Genomic DNA, 21592 nt, shown 5'->3' on the forward strand with positions numbered 1-21592 from the left:
CCGATGACAAAGTAAGCAGGGAGGGCACCGGAGCCATCGGTGACCCAGGGTCCTTTGGTGGAAAAGCGACAATGAGCACTTCCATCCTGGAGAGCAGCGGTGCCAACACTGCCGGAATCGGGTCGGAGGCATCGGTACCGGTGTCGGTGCCGGAGGAACCTGGAGTCGTTGCATCACCTTGTCAATGACCTCCTGAACCATCCAGTCCAGTTCTTCTCGGAGACCTGGAGCAAGCAGCCCCGGCTCCGGAACAGAAGAAGGAGGCAGAGGCATAGCTGGAGGGACCACCGTTAAAGGCGGAGTCGTGGCTCCTGATACCCTGTCAGGTGAGGGTTGCCTCAGTGACCCAGTCCGTGCCTTTTCTGGACAGGGTTTCTTCGGCGGCTCGGACAATGGCGAGGTCGATGATTTTGCACCCTTAATGGTTCGAGACTTTCGATGTCGATGGTGATGTTTGTCTCTAAGATCCTCTCGGTCCTGAGGGGGAGTAGAGGGTGTCAAAGGCCGAGATGTCGTCGACACCGGACGGTCACCGGGCAGTGATCGATGCTGGCGCAAAGTTGACGGAGCCGGTTCTGACGACGTCGACGCAATGGACGGAGTCGGGGTTTGAGCACGGAAGAGAAGTTCCATTTTCTCCATTCTGGCCTTGCGACCTTTTGGTGTCATTAGGGCACATTTGGTGCAGGTCAAGACATCGTGCTCTCGTCCAAGACACATTACACAGACTTTATGGGGGTCTGTGATGGACATGGTGCGATTACAGTCTGGGCACCGACAGAACCCCGACGCTATGGAAAAAATTGAGCCGCGGTACGGTCGACGGCCAGTAGGCCGCGATGGCCAAACTCGACGGTAATCGATGAAAAATGGGTAAAAACTTACCGGAGTATCGCGGCTTGAAAAAGTTAAAGGAGGGGGGGGACCCCTGAGGGACAAATTTACTTTTAGTAATTCCGTGAGGATAATGCCTGTCAGGAATCTCTGCAGAGCTCCTTAACGCGAGGCTACTGCTGCGCGGAAAAAAGAACACTGAAGGGGGTCCCCTGCTGGCTGCAGGGTTAGTGCCATGCTGAGCATGCCCAGTAGGGGCCAGTCAAAGTTCTGGAAACTTTGACAAAAGTGTTCCGTGATTGGGCTCCATCCTGTGATGTCACCCATATGTGAGGACCACCATCCTGCTTATCCTGTGAGAATTGTTTTTTCTCTTTTGATAACTGCATTCAAACCACTTCCTTACCGAGTTTAGCGCGATTGTTGTCTAAGCCTTCAAAATTGCATATCTGTACCACTTACAGAAAATAGACAACAGTGGTCCACTAGCCCATCAAACTATTTTTCATCTGTTAGTTCAGTCAGTTTGTTCATAATTCAGTACTGTTGTAGAGTGATGAAGGAATAATTGATTGAACTATTCTGTTAATATAAACTTTTATTTTCACCCAGCTCAGCCTATAGATTTCCAAGCAAACCTCTTCTGACTACATGGTAGAATGGTGCTAATATCTCAGCCTGAATACCCATAAGCTACCACATATGCTTTGTCATCCCAGTTGCCTTGTTTCAGGAAATATCAACACCACTTTCATTCTTAGAAAATTGGCTGACTATTGAAGTAGAATGGAGCTTACAAATCTTATATTGTTTTGATTTTTGTATATCTTTACCTTAGAGAGTTTCTTTTCCTTACAATTAACTCCAATCATGCTTTATAATTTGTTGAAACTGTGATGGAACAGTAAAATTAAATCACATAGAAACAGAAGGAACACATTTCATTTTTTATGTTCTCTGTATCCAATACTTGTAATTAATCCCAGTAGTAACAATAAAATAAGAACATAAGAACATGCCATACTGGGTCAGACCAAGGGTCCATCAAGCCCAGCATCCTGTTTCCATCAGTGGCCAATCCAGGCCATAAGAACCTGGCAAGTACCCAAAAACTAAGTCTATTCCATGTTACTGTTGCTAGTAATAGTGGTGGTTATTATCTAAGTCAACTTAATAGCAGGTAATGGACTTCTCCAAGAACTTAACCAATCCTTTCCTGTCGTGTAGCCAGATGGACTCAGAACAAGTGGGTATAGTGTGTTCGTGCTAGCAGTTGGAGACGGATCTGACGTCAGCACGGGTACATATACCCCCACAGGAAGTGAAGCTCTTCAGTAATTTCCGTCTCCAAAGCAGTTTGGAGAGCCTGCACGCTCGCTGAGCGTGTTTCCAATCTACTTTCTATTTTCTACTTCTACTTGCTAAACTTCTACAGAACATCGAGCCCCGCACTCCTGCGTTGATACCATTCGGTCCCTCCCCCAGTTGAGATTCCCGAGGTGATTTCCGTGGTCCCTCGGAGGTTTATGCCTCGGTCCGGTGGCCGAATCGTGGCAGGGACCAAGCCCCCGAGCAGGAAAGGCTTGGGTTGAGCTAAGAGGCGCCTCGGTCCCGGCGTGGACTTGGGAGGCAGCGGGTGCATTCCTCAAGCGCGGCGGTGAAGGTATTTGCCCTCTCCCCCCGCAGCCAGAGACCGCCCGGGTTTCAGCCGGGAAGCGCCGAGGATCAGGTAAGGCGCACAACTTTTACTTTGGTCTCCGAAGTTCGAGGATCGGCGTTGCCTGTATGCGGCACGCCGCGGAGGTCGCCATTTTGTTGGCCCTGTTCAGGTATTGAGCGCCCGTGATAGGCGCCTGTATTGAGCGCATATTGTGTTTAGCGTATATTGCTGACTGCATATTATTGAGCGCATATGGTGTTTAGCGTATATGGCTGACCGCATGTTATTGAGCGCATATTGTGTTTAGCGTATATGGCTGACCGCATGTTATTGAGCACATATTGTATTTAGCGTATATAGCTGCCGCTTATTATTGAGCGCATATTGTATTAAGTGTATATAGCTGCTGCTTACTATTGAGCGCATGTTGTATTAAGCGTATATAGCTGCTGCTTATTATTGAGCGCATATTGTATTAAGCGTATATGGCTGTCGCTTATTGTTGAGCGCATATTATATTGAGCGCCTGTTGTATTAAGCGCATATTGCTGCTGCATATTATTTAGCGCAATGGAACAATCGAATGCCCCGGTGTCCCCGGCAGCGGCGCCTCCTGATTCCGGCGTGAAAGCTCTCGGCCTCTGCTCAGCATGCCAGTGAGGAGCCACGCACAGCGAGGAGCCAGACTCCCTTTGTGCCCAATGTGAGGAGGCAGCGGGAGTCTCGGGCCAGGACCAGTCTCAACCGAGGTTTGTTGACAGTTCCACAGGGGCCACCCCGGATCTCGCAGGCAGTCTCGAACAACCTGGACTCCCGGGGGATCTGGTACCCCGACGACGAGACCACCTCCATTTCCTGGGTGGATCTCTTTAAGGGGATCCATGCCTTTGTACAGATGCAATCAGCTTCCCGTCCAGGCCCTGCTGTTACCGTGGCTGCTGCTCCTGTTGCTGCTCCAGCGGACCCGGCCCCTGGCCCTTCGCGCCCTTATCGTGGGCGAGCGCACCCGCCTCCAGGCAGTCCGGTTCAGGCGGACCCTGTTGTCTCGGAGACTGAATCAGAACCCTCCGAGGAGGGGGAAACTTCCCTCGGGGATGGAGCCATATCGAACCATGAGGCGGTTCTTTCCCAAGGAAGATCTCTCCGACCTAATATCTCAGTGCTTGGCGGAGTTGGATATTTCAGGGCCCAGCACTACGGTGCCATCTACACAGAACCCTCTGCTGGAAGGTCTTCGTCCTACAGCCCGCCATTTTCCCTTCTTGCAAGCCGCACAGCAACTGATAGATCTGGAATGGGCTGCACCAGCGGCCTCATTCAAAGGGGGGCGGGGCCTGATAGGCATGTACCCCCTGGATCCAGCTATCAAGGAGATGCTGGCGTGCCCTCAGGTGGACGCCTTGGTTAGCGCGGTGGTCAAGCGCACTACCATTCCAGTTGAGGGGGGGGGCGGCCCTCAAGGAACCTCACGACCGGTGACTGGACGCCATCCTGAAACAGATATTTGAGGTGGCAGCCCTGTCTTTGCGAATTGCAACCTGCTGCACAGTGGTGACGCGTTCCTGTTTGTCACAGGTCAGGAACAATGCTCCGGCGGCAGACATGGAGTCCGCTCTCTCGTTCCTCACGGATGCTGCATCCGACCTCGTCCGTACAACAGCCAAGGGGATCTCATCTTCTGTGGCTGCCAGGAGGCAGCTCTGGATACGGAATTGGGCAGCGGATGCTCCTTCGAAGACACGCCTCACCAGAATGCCCTTTAGGGGTTCTTTCCTGTTCGGCAGCAACCTTGATAAACTAGTCAGCACATGGGGTGCCTCTCCTATACCTCGACTGCCGGAAGACAGGTTCAAAAGGAATCAGCGCACCTTTCCTAGGCCTTCCAGAGGCAGAAGCTCCCAACGCTTCATTCCCTATAGGGGTCGCTATCAGGCACCCCGACCTCAGGCCAGGTACCAGTCCTTTCGGCCCAAGCAGCAGAAGAGGGGAGCTGGCTCGGGTTCAGGCCCCGGCCGCGCCTCCCAATGAGATTCAGCCGATCCATCTGGGGGACGGGGCCATAGGGGGCAGGTTAACCCTCTTCTACCCCAGATGGGTCAAGATTACGTCGGACCAGTGGGTCCCTCGCCATCATCCGAGAGGATTACTTTCTGGACTTCCATCATCTACCTCCGGACAGGTTTGTGGAATCTTCGTGTCCGATCCACAAGAAGGCAGCATTGGAAGCTACCTTGGCGAAGCTCCTGTCCTTGAAAGCCATAATCCCGGTACCTGCACGGGAAATGAATTCTGGGCATTATTCCATTTATTTCATGGTACCCAAGAAAGAGGGCACTTTCCGGCCCGTATTGGACCTCAAGTCAGTCAATCGATACTTACGGGTCCCGAGGTTTCGCATGGAAACTCTGCGCTCAGTCAAGAACGCAGTACAGCCAGGAGAATTCCTCACGGCCTTGGATTTATCAGAAGCCTACCTGCATATCCCGATTCACCAGGATCATCAGCGCTACCTACGCTTCAAGGTGCTGGGACGCCACTTCCAGTTCCGGGCGTTGCCCTTCGGGCTGGCCACGTCGCCGCGGACCTTAATCAAGGTGATCGTAGTGGTAGCAGCGGCGCTCAGACGGGAAGGAATCCTTGTCCATCCCCTACCTAGACGATTGGCTGATCAGGACGAAATCGCGAGAGGAGAGCCATCGGGCAACCAACAGAGTGATCGCCCTTCTGGAAAGCCTGGGATGGGTAGTCAACCTAAACAAGAGTTGCCTACAACTTTCCCAATCTCTGGAATATCTGGGAGTCCAGTTCGACACCCAGGCAGACACAGTCAGTCTCACCACCAAGAGAAGATTAAAACTTCAGACGCGTCTTCGGTCCTTGATGGGAACCAGTCGGCCCACGGCTTGGGATTACCTGCAGGTTCTCGGTCTCATGGCATCCCCCTGGAAGTGGTACCCTGGGCAAGGGCCCATATGAGACCTCTACAACGCTCCCTGCTCTCTCGATGGAGCCCCCGCTTCCGGCATTACTCCATGCATCTACCTCTACCGGCCAGAGTGCGGACTCAGCTACGGTGGTGGTTGCAGTCCAACCACACGAGCAGGGGGTCAAGGATGTCCTCCCCCACGTGGACTCTGCTCACCACAGATGCCAGCCTGAGCGGATGGGGAGCACATTGCGAAGAACTCACCGCCCAAGGACGGTGGAGCATGGAAGAGTCAGGGTGGAACATCAACCGACTAGAGGCACGGGCAGTCCGGTTAGCCTGCCTGCGATTTGCTCACAGACTGAGGAACAGAGCAGTCAGAGTGATGTCTGACAATGCCACCACGGTGGCATACATCAACCGACAGGGCGGAACCAGAAGCCAACAGGTGTCCCTCGAGATAGCCCCGCTGATGGCTTGGGCAGAGGTGAATCTTCAGGACATCTCCGCCGTCCACATTGCCGGAAGGGACAACACCATGGCAGACTTCCTCAGCAGAGAAAGCCTAAATCCAGGGGAATGGCAGCTGTCCCCCACAGCCTTCCAGATGATTGTGGATCACTGGGGGATTCCGGACATGGACCTACTAGAGGACAGGTCCAATGCTCAAGTACCCAGATACTTCAGCCGCAAGCGAGATCCGTTCTCTCAAGGGATCGACGCCCTGGTTCAGCCATGGCCTCCAGGGGCCCTGCTATATGCCTTTCCTCCGTGGCCCCTGCTGGGCACCCTTATCCACAAGATTCAGAAGTACCGGGCCCTAGTTCTTCTAGTGGCACCAGACTGGCCAAGAAGACCCTGGTACGCGGACATGAGAAGACTACTGGCAGGGGAGCCCCTTCCCCTGCCTCCTCTCAGGGACCTGCTACGTCAGGGTCCCATCGTCCATGAGGATCCGGCTCAATTCTCTCTTACGGTCTGGCCATTGAGAGGGCTAGGCTGATGAAAAGAGATTACTCGGAGCCAGTGATAGATACACTCCTCCGAGCTCGCAGGTTTTCCACATCCCTCACCTACGTAAGGATCTGGAGAGTGTTTGAAGCCTGGTGCGACACTCATGGCACCAATCCACATGCGACTACTATCCCTATTGTTTTGGATTTCCTGCAGGATGGACTTCAGAAGGGTCTCTCCCTCAGCTCCATCAAGGTTCAGGTGGCTGCGCTGTCTTGCTATGGTCCCAGGAGGGATGGCAAGACCATTGCCACGCATCCGGATGTTTCTCGCTTCCTGAAAGGAGTCAAGCACATTCATCCGCCACTGAAGTGGCCAGTGCCTTTGTGGAACCTCAACATAGTTTTGGATTTCCTCGCGGGATCCACCTTCGGGGCCTGTCTCTCAGTTCTCTCACTTTGAAGATGGTGTTCTTGCTGGCTGTATGTTCAGCACGCCGCATCTCAGAGCTACAAGCACTGTCCTGCCGTGATCCCTTTCTCAGAATCACTCCTGAGGCTATCCATCTTCGCACGGTTCCATCCTTCTTGCCTAAGGTAGTCTCACAATTTCACCTCAACCAAACCATATCTTTGCCAACCACGGCAGGTCTGAAGAAATCTGAAGACGGGCGTTTGCTATGCCATCTTGACATTGGCAGATTGCTGCCCAGATATCTGGACATGACAGAAACAGTACGAAAGACTGACCATCTGCTCGTCCTTCACAGCGGGAAGAAACAAGGTGAAGCAACCTCTCGGCCCACCATCGCCCGCTGGATTAAAGAAGTCATCAGAGCGGCCTACATAGAGGCCGGGAAGTCACCGCCTCTACAAGGCCCATTCTACCAGAGCCCAAGCAGCATCTTGGGCGGAATCTAGGATGCTGTCGCCTGCAGAAATATGTAAAGCGGCGACATGGTCCTCCCTCCATACCTTCTCCAGGTTTTACCGTCTGGGTGTCCAGGCCAGGGAGGATACAGCATTTGCGAGGGCGGTCTTACACGGCCCTCAGGCAGCCTCCCGCCCAGTCCGGGAGTAAAGCTTTTGTACATCCCACTTGTTCTGAGTCCATCTGGCTAACGACAGGAAATGTGGAGATTACTTACCTGATAATCTCGTTTTCCTTAGTGTAGACAGATGGACTCAGCATCCCGCCCAGCTGCCTGTAGTCATTGGGTTCACCGATTCAAGGTAAGCCTTATCACTTCTTACATGAGTGCGTCCACTCTGCCAGGTGTCGACGCCTTCCGGTTGGGAATGCTGGCGGTCTCCAGCTACTATCAATCGGTCAAGGGAATCCTGTTTTCACTATTTTTCTTTGATCGTCAGTACACATATATCCATAACAGCTTTTGCAAGAAAGATTACTGAAGAGCTTCACTTCCTGTGGGGGTATATGTACCTGTGCTGACGTCAGATCCATCTCCAACTGCTAGCACGCGCACACTATACCCACTTGTTCTGAGTCCATCTGTCTACACTAAGGAAAACGAGATTATCAGGTAAGTAATCTCCACATTTTTTAAATACAGCTATACTAACTGCACTAACCACATCTTCTGGCAACAAATTCCAGAGTTTAATTGTGCGTTGAGTGAAAAAGAACTTTCTCCGATTAGTTTTAAATGTGCCACATGCTAACTTCATGGATTGCCCCCTAGTTTTTCTATTATCCGAAAGAGTAAAAAACCAATTTACATCTACCCTTTCTAGACCTCTCATGATTTTAAACATCTCTATCATATCCCCCCTCAGCCGTCTCTTCTCCAAGCTGAAAAGTCCTAACCTCTTTAGTCTTTCCTCATAGGGGAGCTGTTCCATTCCCTTTATCATTTTGGTCGCCCTTCTCTGTTATATCAAATTAGTAGGGCAGGATTGTTGTGGGGCTAAACTGTACCAGAGGTAGTTGAGATAGGGAACCCTCTCTTGATAATGCAACTTGCCAGTCAGTCCTCTTCCTATGACTCAGGAGCAGGACCAGCCAGCAGCAGAACATGTCTGACACTGGCGCAACAGTGGTGCTATAATATGCTGGCACCCATTTGCCCTTCCCTTCCAACAGCTCTGTATTAGAAGAATACATGGTCAGCACATAAGTTAAGACAATGAGGGTAGAAAAAAACACTGATGATGGAAGCTCACAAAATCTAAACCGCATACAACCAAAGAAGTACAGTGACCCAATTTTGGCTATATGGCCCTTTAATTTCTTCCACCGAAGACTTCTTCAATCTAAAGTAACACTGGGTTGTAAAAGTGAATTGCTATTATAAAAACAAAGAGCTGTATTCTGATTTCTGTGCACAGTTTTGATAAACAAATTGAAATAACTCAAATGTATGGAGCAACATAACAAAAGTTTCCCATTCAGTACATCAGTAATAAATTCAAACACCAAATCTGGCCCTTTCCTAAGTTAAATGCCAACAGGAACACTGAAGACCTATTGAAAATGCTATTATATCCATTGCCCTCAGTTTTTCAGCAGTGGCTCAGGGATAATTTCTACATTAGCTGCTACAGGAAGTACTCAGTACCACCAAACTAACAGTATATTGAACAAGCAGGGAAAGCATAAAGAGGCGTGGCTTTGGAAATGCTTTCCAAAATAGAAGGGAATGTGGGTTTCTTACATAATTACTATGTCTTAGTATGGCTTTTCCACTTGTTGCAACTTGTGTGTCTGTGTAATTGGAATACTGTTCTGGGTCAAGCTGCCACAGTAAGGTTTTTTTAATGGAGAGCTCCCAACATTGTGCAGCCTCTATTTCTATATTAAACCAATGAGGATTTTTTTTAATGCATCTGTTCTCCAAAAATACTGACCCAATGCTTTGTTTTCTATCTCTTCTAAGACAGTGATCCCAAACCTGTCCTGGAGAAACTACAACCAGTTGGATTTTTGGGATATCTACAATGAATATGCATGAGAATTTACAATACTGCCTCCACAGTTGCAAATTTTTATCTCCTACATATTTATTGTAGATATACTGAAAACCTGACTGGGTGGGGGTCCCGCAGAATAGATTTAAGAACCTCTGGTCTAAGATATTCTTCCACTGTGCTAAATTTGGTGACTTTGTTTCTCCTTTGAAGAGTTATTTTATACCCAGATGGATGGACAAACAGACATGGATCCTTTTATATAATTATTTTTCAACTCTTTATTGGTTGGAAAGTGTAAAAATGTAATCCTGTATTTTATATGTGGCATAATATACCTGATTACTGCATTTCAACCTGTTTTCTGCCTGCAGTATTTTAAACCATCAATAATATAAAGTGCTGTTTTATGTTGTGAAGCCATTGAAAGGAAAAATGTAAAGAAACCACACTTGATAGACTTTACTGCATCTTGGAAAAAACATTTCTGGTTTTCATGTTGGCTTTTAAAGATCTAGTGTCAAAGGGACACGTAATAAGTGAACTAAGAAAGATTAAGCAAACTGCTTCTATACGTAGTAAATAAATGCCTTCAACATAAACTAGAAATAGTTTGTAATCAGTGGATTTTGTATTGAGCAAAACAAAAGCTGTACAACATGCTGATGCCACATTTATGTTCCAGTCTTGAACAAAGCTTTGGGGAGATTGCTAGAGTCTCCTTTACTCTTCAGCTGCCATTTGGATGAGATTGTCTTTGGTAAACCTGAAGAGATGCCAGCCCTCCTCAGCAGAAAGATCTATAGCTCCTCGGTGCTTGTAGTACTCTATAGATGGCTTGTTCCAAAAAGCTACAAGGAAATGCATACAGCTACAGTGGGTCTGAACTGCTACCTGGTGAAAAGCAAACATACCACTTAGATTGTACTTACAATTTTTTAGATTGTAACCAATAAAACCAGTGAATTTAAAATCTGTGCAAATGTTTAATTTAAAAAAATACATCAAATGTTTGCAGTCCTGACAAATCGACTACTAACTGGAATATAATGCCCAATTTCATGTGCTCTGATATCATATAAGATGTTTTATTTATAAAATACCGAAATAATTTATACCCAGAAATTCACACTAAATGATACTAGTTTCAATTAAATATTAAATGTGAAATACAAGAAAGGAACATTAAAACATTGATAAAAAAATATAATGTTCAAAACAGATACTGAAATCAGAAAAAAACTATATAAATAGAAAGCAACAACATAATTCAACTTAACTCTCTGATGTAACCCTCTTCTGCATTGGTATTTTGGTATCAAAGGATGCCTAAGTTATTAACTTTTCAGATATCCTTACTGACCAGTTCTTTGGTGTCACTTAACAAATACTGGATAATTAATGCATGACTTCTTTTTTCTCACTATTAGTGCTTTTCTTTATACTTGGGTTGTGCCAAAGAGAGCTTTCCAGTCTATCCATTTCTCTTCCTCTCTGGTTTTCTATCACTTTGAATAAATAAGCATATAAATTCCCATACATTCCAAACACAGAACAAGGTTACCTAGATGCATGGTCACACATCTTTTATTTTTATACTCAAAAGATAATGTTAGAGAACTCCAGTTTAAGCACAATTCTTGTATGATTCTTATTAATCATATAAATGGACTAGATCCATGTCACCTATCTTATACCTTATATTATTTAAATATGTACTGACACTGAAATGGCACTTTCATAGATACTTCTGTAACCAAACTAAATATATGTGCCTCTATGTAAACCATTGTGATGGTGCATTACTAAACGACAGTATAGAAAAGGTTTTTAAATAAAAATAAATAAAAAACATAAACCAAAACAAGTTCCCACCCACGTCTTTTACCATCTTTTCAACACTATTCCTAACACTGTCTTCTATATCTGTCCCAAGCATAGTCACTGATATTAGGGTTGTAAGCATGGCTGCTCCCAGCTTTTTTGAAAGTCTGATGCAGTCAGCTACCACTCTGCTCACTGGCTTGTACTTTCCCTTCATTATCCTTCTACAATTTCATATGACTTAGTAAATATTCAAGCCCCTCTTTCATTTCTTCTACCTGTTAGCATCCACCTGCCTTTACCAATGCACTCTGTCTCGAGCATGTTTAAATTCTGTCATGGTTTTGGATGCCCTTAACTCTGCCAGTAGGCTATTCCAAGCATCTACCACTCTCTAAGTAAAGAAAGTTATTATCATGAAACTTAATTTCATGAGTCATTCTCCTTGAATTTCCTATTTATGGAAAATTTAACCTCCCATACTTTATTGAAGCTTGACAATTAATTGCTTCTATCATGTCACCCCATCCCTTTTTTCCTTTGGCAAGTATATTTTGAGTATCTTAGGCTTTTCTTTGTAATGATTGTGCTGCAATCCTAGTAAGAATTTTAGTAGCTCTTTCCTAAATTGCTTCCTTCATCCCAATATCCTTGCAAAGTTTAGCCTTCATAACTGAACAAAATACTAAAGATGGGATCTTGCTGGTGCCTGAAACAAAGGACTCCATTTCATGCTGCTGATACCACTATTTACGCAATTGAATGTACTGTTAGTTTTTCCAGTTGCTTTAATTCATTGACTGGCTACCTTGAGCCATCTGAGATCATTATTCCTAGTTCTTTTTTTTTTATTGACAATTTCCAGTTCTTGACCTTCTGATATGTGACTAATGGATTTTTGTTCCACATTCATAATTCCACACCTTTTTCCCCACAGCTGTAAGGTTCCTGTAAGTTTATATGGTTTAATATATAAAGACAACATATCAAGGTGCACTTAGATTTCCTAGCTTAGTCTGATAGCACCTAAGGCAACTGAGACTATTTCTGTATCTTTCTGTACATTTTTCTGATTGCATCTCTTGGTGCTTGATGATCTGCTTTTCCAATAGTAGTACAGAATAGTCACTTTATTTATTTATTTATTTATTTTTGGTTTTTATATACCGGAAGTTCCTGTATACAATACATATCACTCCGGTTCACATTTAACATGGATAACTATCGCCGGGGAGGCGGTTTACATGGAACATATTGTGAATAATGAACGGGTACTAACATTTCAATTGGTACTAACATTTCAATTAGTAATGCCATGCTTGTATTTTAGTTCTTTTATCACTACATCTGGTTGCCTATTCTTGAGATAGTGTTTCCAAATGGTTTATTTTGCACATAGCATGACAGGAATGAACCTCACCGTTAAGCCATGATATGTTGATTACCAGTCTCTAAAATTAAGGCTAATGCTCTTTTAAATATTTGCATTGTGCCAAAGAGAGTTCCCTTCTGGGGCTCACATGATGTAATATATACTGACAGAAAAATCAAGGTGCACGTGGAAGTTCTTTTTAATCAGGCTAGAAGTGCCCAATACAATTGGAATTATTTCTGTAACCTTTTGCCACATTTTCTTGGTCTCTGATTGCAATTGTCAGTTCTTAATGATCTCTCTTCATAGTACAGCGTAGTCCATTGGTACTGACACTGCTGTTAATAATGTTGTTCCTCTACTTTTCTCCTTAAACAAAATGTCTGATTTTCTAGCATCAAGCTTTTTATTGGTTGGATTGGGAATGTTCCAAGTGATCACAACTTCTTCATTCTGTGCAGTTCTGTCATGGTCATGATCCCTGTGCTTTTCTGGTTCTGCTATGTTATAGTGTTCCAGTTTTCAGTAGATGAGTCATACTACCTTACAGGCCGATGCAAAAAGATGTGTTCTGGCCAATGCATAGCTTTGCCCGCATTTGAACATTCATTGTGTGAGCGTAAACTTTACTGCTAATGCAGCAAGGGATTTTACGCTCACAAAATGGGCGTTCTAAAATGGGAGTACTACTAAGTGCCCTCACATGGAAATTCCATGCAAATGAGGGCATTAAGCATTACTCTCCAATGCAGAGACGTGTGTTATCCCAGCCAGGAGATTTTTAGTGCTGGAAACATAGCTCCAAGGTCAGAGATGCAGTTAAGTTTCCAATGCTACGGCGCTGGCACTTAAAACCATTTAAAAAAATGGAAAAAAGTCAAAAATACTTTGCGGATAAGTACTGACTTATCTGGGTAAGTGGCAATGAACCGCGCCAGATAGAGCCACTTACCCAGACCCAATCCTCCTGTCAGGGACGCCCCCTCCCCTTCGCAAGTGAAAATGTGCATTCGACCTGTACCGAACACACATTATACAGGCAGCCCACTTTTTTTTTTTTTAACTCCCAATGTATTAACATAGTGTTAGTTTGCTACACTGAGAGTTAAAAAATAAATTAGCTAAGAGTTAAAACTGTGCCGAAATCCAGTGCACAGTGTTTTAACACCCAGATTGCTGAATCAGCCTGTTAGTGTCTTTCTGTATATAGGCCTTTTGACATCAATACATTGTATCTGGCAAGTAGATGTGAAATCATTTCCAGCTCTGTGCTACAGAACCTGCATTTGTCTGTTTTTTGCCTTATTTCTCAATGCTGGCTGTAAACCATTTTGTATGTAGTCTACTATCTTGTGTTGCAATAATCAATCTCATCTAATAAGGTGAATTTTAAAAGTCCTATGCACACCAAAGCTGGGATATATGCACAGAAGTCGGGCTGGCGCACGCCACACAGATTATAAAAGTGTGTGAGTACACAGGTTATCTCACACTACGTGCACACATTTTTTTTTTCTCAAAAGGGTGGGGGATGGTCTGAGTGGGGCATGGGCGTTCCTAGATTTGTCAACTAAATCTGCGCGTGAGTATTTATGTGGACAAGCGTGCGCCAGAGTCCCCATCCCGTAACTTTACTTCTGCTATGGATGGCCTGTAAGTCCTGAAATAAAAACTAAAGAGGTTAGCGGGGTTTTAAGAGTTGGGGCTAACAGGATAAAAGGCAGGCTAGTAAACTAGGGAGGTTTAGGAAGTCCTAACCTTTACTTGGGTGAACTGGGAATGAACTCAAGAAACTGGTAATTGCATCGGTGCACGTCTACTAAAATCCCCCCTCTTGCGCGGTAGAGGTGGCATTTGTTCACACAAGCACAGTGGCGTAGCTAGACAATTTGGCGCCCAGGGCAAGAGACTTCTTCGGCGCCCCCTCCCTCCATCAATGATTTGCATCTTGCGTAAAAATTGACGGTAACATTGATTCGCTCTGGTCCGCCTTCTAGTATGTGATGCCTGATTTAGGGAACCGATCCGCTCTCCTTTTTATATTCTTTGTAAAACTGGCAGACCGGGTGCGATGGATCCCTGGTTTTGGGTCGGCTGAGGCTTAAGTAACAGAAAACCGATTTTTCTACTGACCACCCTGCAACCTGAAATAGGGTCAGGGCTGCTCCTACCCCTCGTTTTCCTAAGTTTCATGCTTGCTAAGTGGAACATGGATTGGGCGTGGGCTAGAGCACAGGCGCCCCTAAGTAAATTGAATTACCATTACCAGGGACGGATTGAGGGAAAATAGTGGCCCGGGGGATTTTTCTCCATACTGGCCCATGGGTATCCAATTACATATACAATATAATTTACATATAATTTACATATATATGTACACACCCCTATATTTCAGCATGGTCCTCCCGTATCAACACAGTACTATTTGCCAAAACTCAAAGAATAACAACCCCACATATGAAAAAGAATACCACAATTATTACACCAGAATCTAAAATATCAATACACCTCCTATCAGGAAAACAGAACAGGCCAAGCTACTACAGATCCCTACAGAGAAACAACTTGCTAAAAGAATGCTTCATCTCAGTCTTTCCATGCAGAACACAAACTCTCACCAAAAACAGAATAAAGCCACATAAAGTATAAATAGAAATGTGCAGACAAAAACTAAACTGTAAAACATATCATGCCAGACTCTATACAGTGCAACAATGAAAAACAAAATGTCACCATTCCTCATGAAACAATCAATAAAATCAAGATATATAAATCATGAATCATAATTATAAAATCATACTAATAAAATAATTTCAAAACAGCTAATGAATAGAATATCCAATAATTAAAGACTCAAGGAAATTTTGAAACCTTTACCAAACACCAATAAAATATTTCAAACAGCAGACACATCACATACTACCCAATAATTAAAATGGTAATCAAGAAAAATGAACTTAAAAAGCCACCTTTACTTACCCTCTCCAGCAGTTCTCCTACTCCTTTCCCTTGCAGGCAACGCCAGAAGCAGTAGTAGCTGCTGAAGCTGTCCTCATGGTCCTCTTCCTTAGGGACCACAACCAATCTCTTCTCTCTCTCTCTCACACACACACCAGTCATACCCTCAAGACCAGTTTCTGTCTCTCACACACCAATCATCTCCCCAACCAGTCTCTCTCTCTCTCTTCTCTCTCTCTCTCTCTCACACACACACACACATACCAGTCATCTCCCTGATCAGTCTCACACATACACATGTCACCTCTCTGGCCAGTCTCTCTCAATCACACAATGTTCTCGCTCTCTCTTACTTACACAAAGGCCTTTCAATCACACACATGCTCTCTCTATTTCACTTTACACACAAGCTCTCAATACACACATGTTCTATCTCACAGCCACAGGCCAGCCAAAAACATGCTCCATCTCTCTTGCACACACCAACAGAAGCACCCTCCCTGTCTCACACAACATTACACTCACAGAAAGCACCTTGCTTTCAGACTTGCAGCATTTTTCACTTTACTAAAAGTGAAAGTGATGATCCCAACCATTAAATAAGAAAAACACATTCCTATCAGAAGGCGAAATGACACCCTTCCTTCAGGTTCTGTCCTCCCACGGGACAGCCACCCACACAGTACAGCTTCTCTTGTTTTACGCTTCCAGGCAATAAGCAAGTGTCTTTCTTCAAACTATCAGTCATATGATTATTCATGTGGGAGATATGGAACCGAAAGACATCCTTAGTCAACTTCCCTTTTAAATGGGAAGATTCCAGTCTTAGTCATTTAAAAAATATACATTTTCTAAAGGCTTAAAAAAAATAGCAAAACCATTTCAGATTGGTTGTTTAATCAAGCATTCTCCTAATCCCAATAACTATTCGGAACTTTTAACAATCGACCTCAGGCCCGACACAGTCAATTCCGAAAATATATTCTCCTATTTTATATTGTATTTAAATTGTACTCTCCTTGCTCCGTTGAAATTATTTATTGCTTTCATTAAGTTATTTTATTTATTTCCAAGTTCAATCTTCCCTGTTCTCTGTAAGACATTATTCTATATACTGTCAATTTTATTGTTATAATGTAAACCGAATTGATTAGTAACTTTGTTACTAGAACTTCGGTATATAAAACTGTTAAATAAATAAATAACTATTCTAGTCTTCATGCTTAAATTATGCTTAAAAAAAAACAAAACCTGGCATCAGTATCTTAAATTTGTGATTTTGGCTGAGATGAACATTTTAAATAGTTTATTTTTTTTGCTTAGTATTTGTCTCTACCCACTTTGCTAAATTTTATTTTCTAGAAGAGGGATGCTTAACATTCAGTAATTTAATCTTTCATCCAACTTTTCAAAAGTTGCACTACCATCACAAATTTTTTTTTAAACTGGCAGATTCCTCTCTCACATACATACCATATATACACCATACAGAAGCCACCATTCCTTTCTCATACACACACACCGCTCCTTTCTCACATACACACAGAAGCACCCTTCCGATCCAAGGTTGAACAGCTGTCTCCGGCGGCGGTTAGCAGACCGGTGTTCACTTCTTCGGCCCCCGCCGGCCTCGATTTAATGTCAGCGGCCCCCGCCGGCCTCGATTTTAATGTCTTCGGCCCTCTTGGTCTCCAGCGGGGGCCGAAGACATTAAAATCGAGGCCGGCGGGGGCCGAAGAAAAGAAGATGGGGGCCGCCCAGTCGGCCCCCGCTTGAGGCTGGCTGGGAGGCACCCATCTTCTTTTCTTCGGCCTCCGCCACCGCCGGCCTCGATTTTAATTTATTCGGCCCCCGCCGGCCTTTGGGGGCCGGCTGTCTCTGGCGGAGGCAGAAGAAATTAAAATCAAAGCCGGCGGGAGGCCGTAAGAAAGAAGATGGGCGCCTCCCAGCCAGCCCCCGCTTGAGGCTGGCTGGGAGGCGCCTATCTTCTTTTCTTTCGGCCGCCGCCGGCCTCTCGATTTTAATTTCTCCAGCGGGGCTGGCTGGGAGGTTCCCATCTTCATTTCTTCGGCCCGCGTGCACACTGGCTGATCTTCTTTTCTTCGGCCCCCGCCGGCCTCTATTTGTATTTCTTCGGCCCCCCTGCCGGCTTGGCAAAGGCGTTGAGGCTGGGCTGAAGAAGAGCCTCGCGGTCGAGACCACGTGACCAGGGAGACCGGCCCACCGGGGGATGCCCGATCCCCCCAATAGGTCAATCCGCCCCTGACCATTACTATAAATCTCTCATAACAAAAAAAAAAAAAAAAGACGCTCTGCCAGTATTCAACAACACTTACATCTGGCCTTAAAATACTAATTTCTTTTTATTTAAATAGCTTTTTGGAGCCCCCTTAGACCCGGCGCCCGGGGCGGCCGCCCACCCCTTGCTATGCCACTGCACAAGCATGCGTCTGTATAAAGTTGTGTGCACATGTATGTGTATGCAGCCTGTTTTATACCATATATGCACTTTTGTTACAACATAGCTGCATCCATTAGCATGAGCCAGCATATGTGCAATACATATGTGCCCGTGCGGCTATTTAAAAGTTACCGTCATTTACTTTTTAGGTAATTTCTCTCTAATCATTCCTGCAACAGGTTTTGATCTACATGTGGTTGCTGAAGTAAATACTTCCTTGTACATTTAACACTTGATTGTCTTTGTTTGCTAATCCAACCTTTTTCATTTATTTTTATTTACATATAACCAAAAAATCATGTATATCAAGAAATATACATCAATGTAAATATACATCATGTAAATCAAGAAATATACATCAATGAAAAAATTATACAAATTCACAGCTAACCAAGACCCCAAAGAGGATGGTTCAAAAGAGAGCCTAAGAGGGCAGCCATAGGTATATCAAAAGAAAAATCATGAAGAAATTTTTCATAAGAAAGTATATTACTGAGTATAATATAACAACCCATCGCCTTGCACAAGTACTTTCTAAATTAAGCCTATTTCTTAAACCCCAAAAAAACTCCAAGCTGAGAGGTTCAAAGAAGATATATTTGATAAAAGCTAATACAACAATATATCAAACAGGGAAAAATCAATCAAATAAGTTCTGCCCAAAGCCAGCATTTCAGAGTGCATAACCAGCAATTGTTTTCTACGACTTTGAGTACCCCTGTCAAATCTGGAAAAATCTGAATCCTCAAACTTTTAAATAGTACAAGCCTATTCAAAAAATATATTCTCATAACAAAACTGTGATCTTGTGAAAAAACTAAAGTAACCAACAGAGTAACACGTTTAGGGGCAGATTTTAAAAAGGTTACACGTGTAACTCTTTTGAAAGCCTCCTGCGTGCGCCGAGCCTATTTTGCATAGGCTCGGCGACGTGCGCAAGCCCCGGGACACATGTATGTCCCAGGGCTTGAAAACGTGGGTGGGTAGGGGGCGGGGCCGGAGCCTCCAGACACAGCGGCCATTTGCTGCTGTGCCTGGGATCGCGGGCCAGCCGTCGCCAGCGCACTCAACCTACACTTGCCCAGAGGAAGGCGCAACTTAAAAATTTAAGGTAAGGGGGGGTTTAGGTAGGGCTGGGGGCGGGTTAGGTAGGGGAAGGGAGGGGAAGGGGGGGGGAGCGGAAGGAAAGTTCCCTCCAAGGCCGCTCCAATTTCGGAGGAAGGCTGCGTGGCTCGGCACGCGCAAGGTGCACAATTTATTTATTTATTTAACACTTTTCTATACCGACCTTCATAGATAAAAACCATATCGGATCGGTTTACATTGAACAGGGTAAAAGAACTGTAGTGACAACTAACGTAAATCAACAAAAGGTGTGGAAGAGGCAAGTTACAATCAACAGGGAGTAAGAACTTGGGGGCTTAATCAGCTGGAAAGATAGGATAGAGCAGGCAGCAATTATAAATATAAAACCATATGATAAGATAGATCAGGCATAATGTGCTTAGGAGAGTCAGGGTCTATTCGTACAGGCAGAAATAAGGCCATCATTCAGGCATAGAGTAAGGGCAAACTAGTGAATGTCAGGGGGTTCGGAGAAGGCTTGACTGAAGAGCCATGTCTTGAGTTTTTTTCTAAATGTTAAGAGGCAGGGATCCAATCTGAGGTCTGCAGGGATGTTATTCCAGATATCTGGGCCTGCTATCAAGAAGGCTCGATCTTAGTCGAGGTGAGGCGTGTGGCTTTAGTTGGGGGAAATTGCAGGGTTCCTTTGTGAATTTCTCTTGTTGGTCTATTGGAGGAATGTAGTTTGAAGGGGATTTCGAGATCGAGTTGAAGTTGGTGGTGGATGGATTTGTGTATTAACGTGATTGATTTGTGCAGGATTCTGAAATTCACTGGTAACCAGTGTAGGTTTCTGAGGATGGGTGAGATGTGGTCTCCACGATTGGTGTTGGTCAGTAATCTCGCTGCGGCGTTCTGTATCATCTGTAGTGGCTTGGTGGTAGATTTAGGGAGGCCTAGGAGGAGGGCGCTGCAGTAATCAATTTTGGCAAACAACAAAGACTGGAGAACCGTCCTGAAGTCCTGGAAAAATAGGAGAGGTTTGATTCGTTTTAGAACCTGGAGTCTGTAGAAGCAGTCTTTGGTTGTGGTATTGACCATTTTCTTCAGGTTTAGGCGATTGTCAAGAATTACCCCAAGGTCTCTTACATGTTGATGGGTGAAGTGTGTATTGTGGGTGGACGGTGGGAGTATGTTATCTTGGTTTGAGGAGATGAGGAGGAGCTCTGTCTTCGAGGCATTGAGGACCAGGTTTAAGCTGTTGAGAAGGTTGGTAATGGATAGAAGGCAGTTGTTCCAGTGAGTGATAGCTTTTGAGATGGAATCTGTTATAGGGATCAGAATCTGCACGTCGTCTGCATAGAGGTAATGGATTAGATTGAGATCGGTTAGCAGTTGGCAGAGGGGGAGGAGGTAGATGTTGAACAGCGTAGGAGATAAGGAAGATCCTTGAGGTACACCAAGTGGGGATTTTGTCAGGGGTGATTCTTTATTATTGATTTTGACTTTGAAGGTTCTATTGCAGAGGAAGGACTTGAACCAATTGTGGGCTGAACCGGAGATACCAATGTCTGTTAGACGCTCCAGGAGGATGGAATGGTTGACGGTGTCAAATGCCGCCGAGATGTCAAGCAGGGCTAGTAAAAGGAGTGGCCCTTGTCTAGTCCCATAATAATATGGTCTGTAAGTGATATGAGGAGAGTTTCCGTGTTGCGTGATTTTCGGAAGCCGTATTGCGATGGGTAAAGGATATTGTGGTCTTCTAGATATTCTGAAAGCTGGGTGTTTACCAATTTCTTCGTTAGTTTGGCTAAGAAGGGGAGATTGGAGATGGGTCGGAAATTGGATAATTTGTTGGGGTCTAGGTTGTGTTTCTTAAGGAGGGGTTTGAGGGAAGCGGTTTTTTAGTCTGTCTGGGTAAGTCCCTTGAGTTAGGAGGGCAGTTTATGATACTTGTCAACGGCCCAGAAATCGTGTTTGGGATAAGTAGCAGGAGTTTTGAAGGAATATTGTCTGCTGGGTGGCTGGTTGGTTTCTGTCTTTTTAGAAGAGAGTCAATCTCCTTGGAGGAGATTGGTTCGAAGTAGTCGAGCTTGGCTCTTGTGAGGGAGTGAGGATTCTTGCCTGACGTGAGAGGTGTAGTTGTAGAAGGGAGGAGGGCGAGCGTATTCGAGATCTTCTGTTGAAAGAATGATGCGAGCTCATTAGCCTTGGAAAGTGCTTGTTCATCTGGTATTGAAGGGGGGGCTGATTTAGTGATTTGTACTACATTTGAGAAAAGGGCCTGGGCATCATACTGAAGATGGTGGATTTTATTGGCGTAGTATTCCCTTTTTTTTTCTTAGAATAGATGATCTGTAATGATGTAAAGTTCCTTTATATGCTAAGATGGTGGATGAATTAGGAGTTTTGCGCCATCTATTTTCCTTGTGCCTTAGGTCTTGTTTCATCTGTTTAAGTTCAGAGGTGAACCAGGGTTGATTTCTTTTTTTGTTGGATTAATTGTTTTTGGAGACTACTGGGCACAGATTGTGCACGCCGACCCTAGATTTATAACAAATCGCGCATAGTTTTTTAAAAATCTGGCCCTTAACTTTCTCTTGGGGGGGTG

The 21592-nt window shown here is 45.0% G+C and overlaps 2 protein-coding genes across 5 annotated transcripts in view; one reads left to right on the forward strand and one right to left on the reverse strand.

Annotated features, from left to right (window-relative positions):
- Positions 1-21592, forward strand: part of APOOL (apolipoprotein O like) — a 267269-nt gene that overhangs the window by 174751 nt on the left and 70926 nt on the right. The gene's annotated exons all lie outside the window — the stretch shown is intronic.
- LOC115094001 (diamine acetyltransferase 1-like) overlaps positions 9911-21592 on the reverse strand; it is a 36219-nt gene continuing 24537 nt past the window's right edge. The window contains exon 3 of the mRNA XM_029606578.1: positions 9911-10195. Coding sequence (XP_029462438.1) covers positions 10025-10195 — 171 coding nt within the window. The 3' untranslated portion in view covers positions 9911-10024. The remainder of the gene's footprint in view (positions 10196-21592) is intronic.

The sequence above is a fragment of the Rhinatrema bivittatum genome, chromosome 6, assembly GCF_901001135.1.
Source record: "Rhinatrema bivittatum chromosome 6, aRhiBiv1.1, whole genome shotgun sequence".
Lineage (NCBI taxonomy): Eukaryota > Metazoa > Chordata > Amphibia > Gymnophiona > Rhinatrematidae > Rhinatrema > Rhinatrema bivittatum.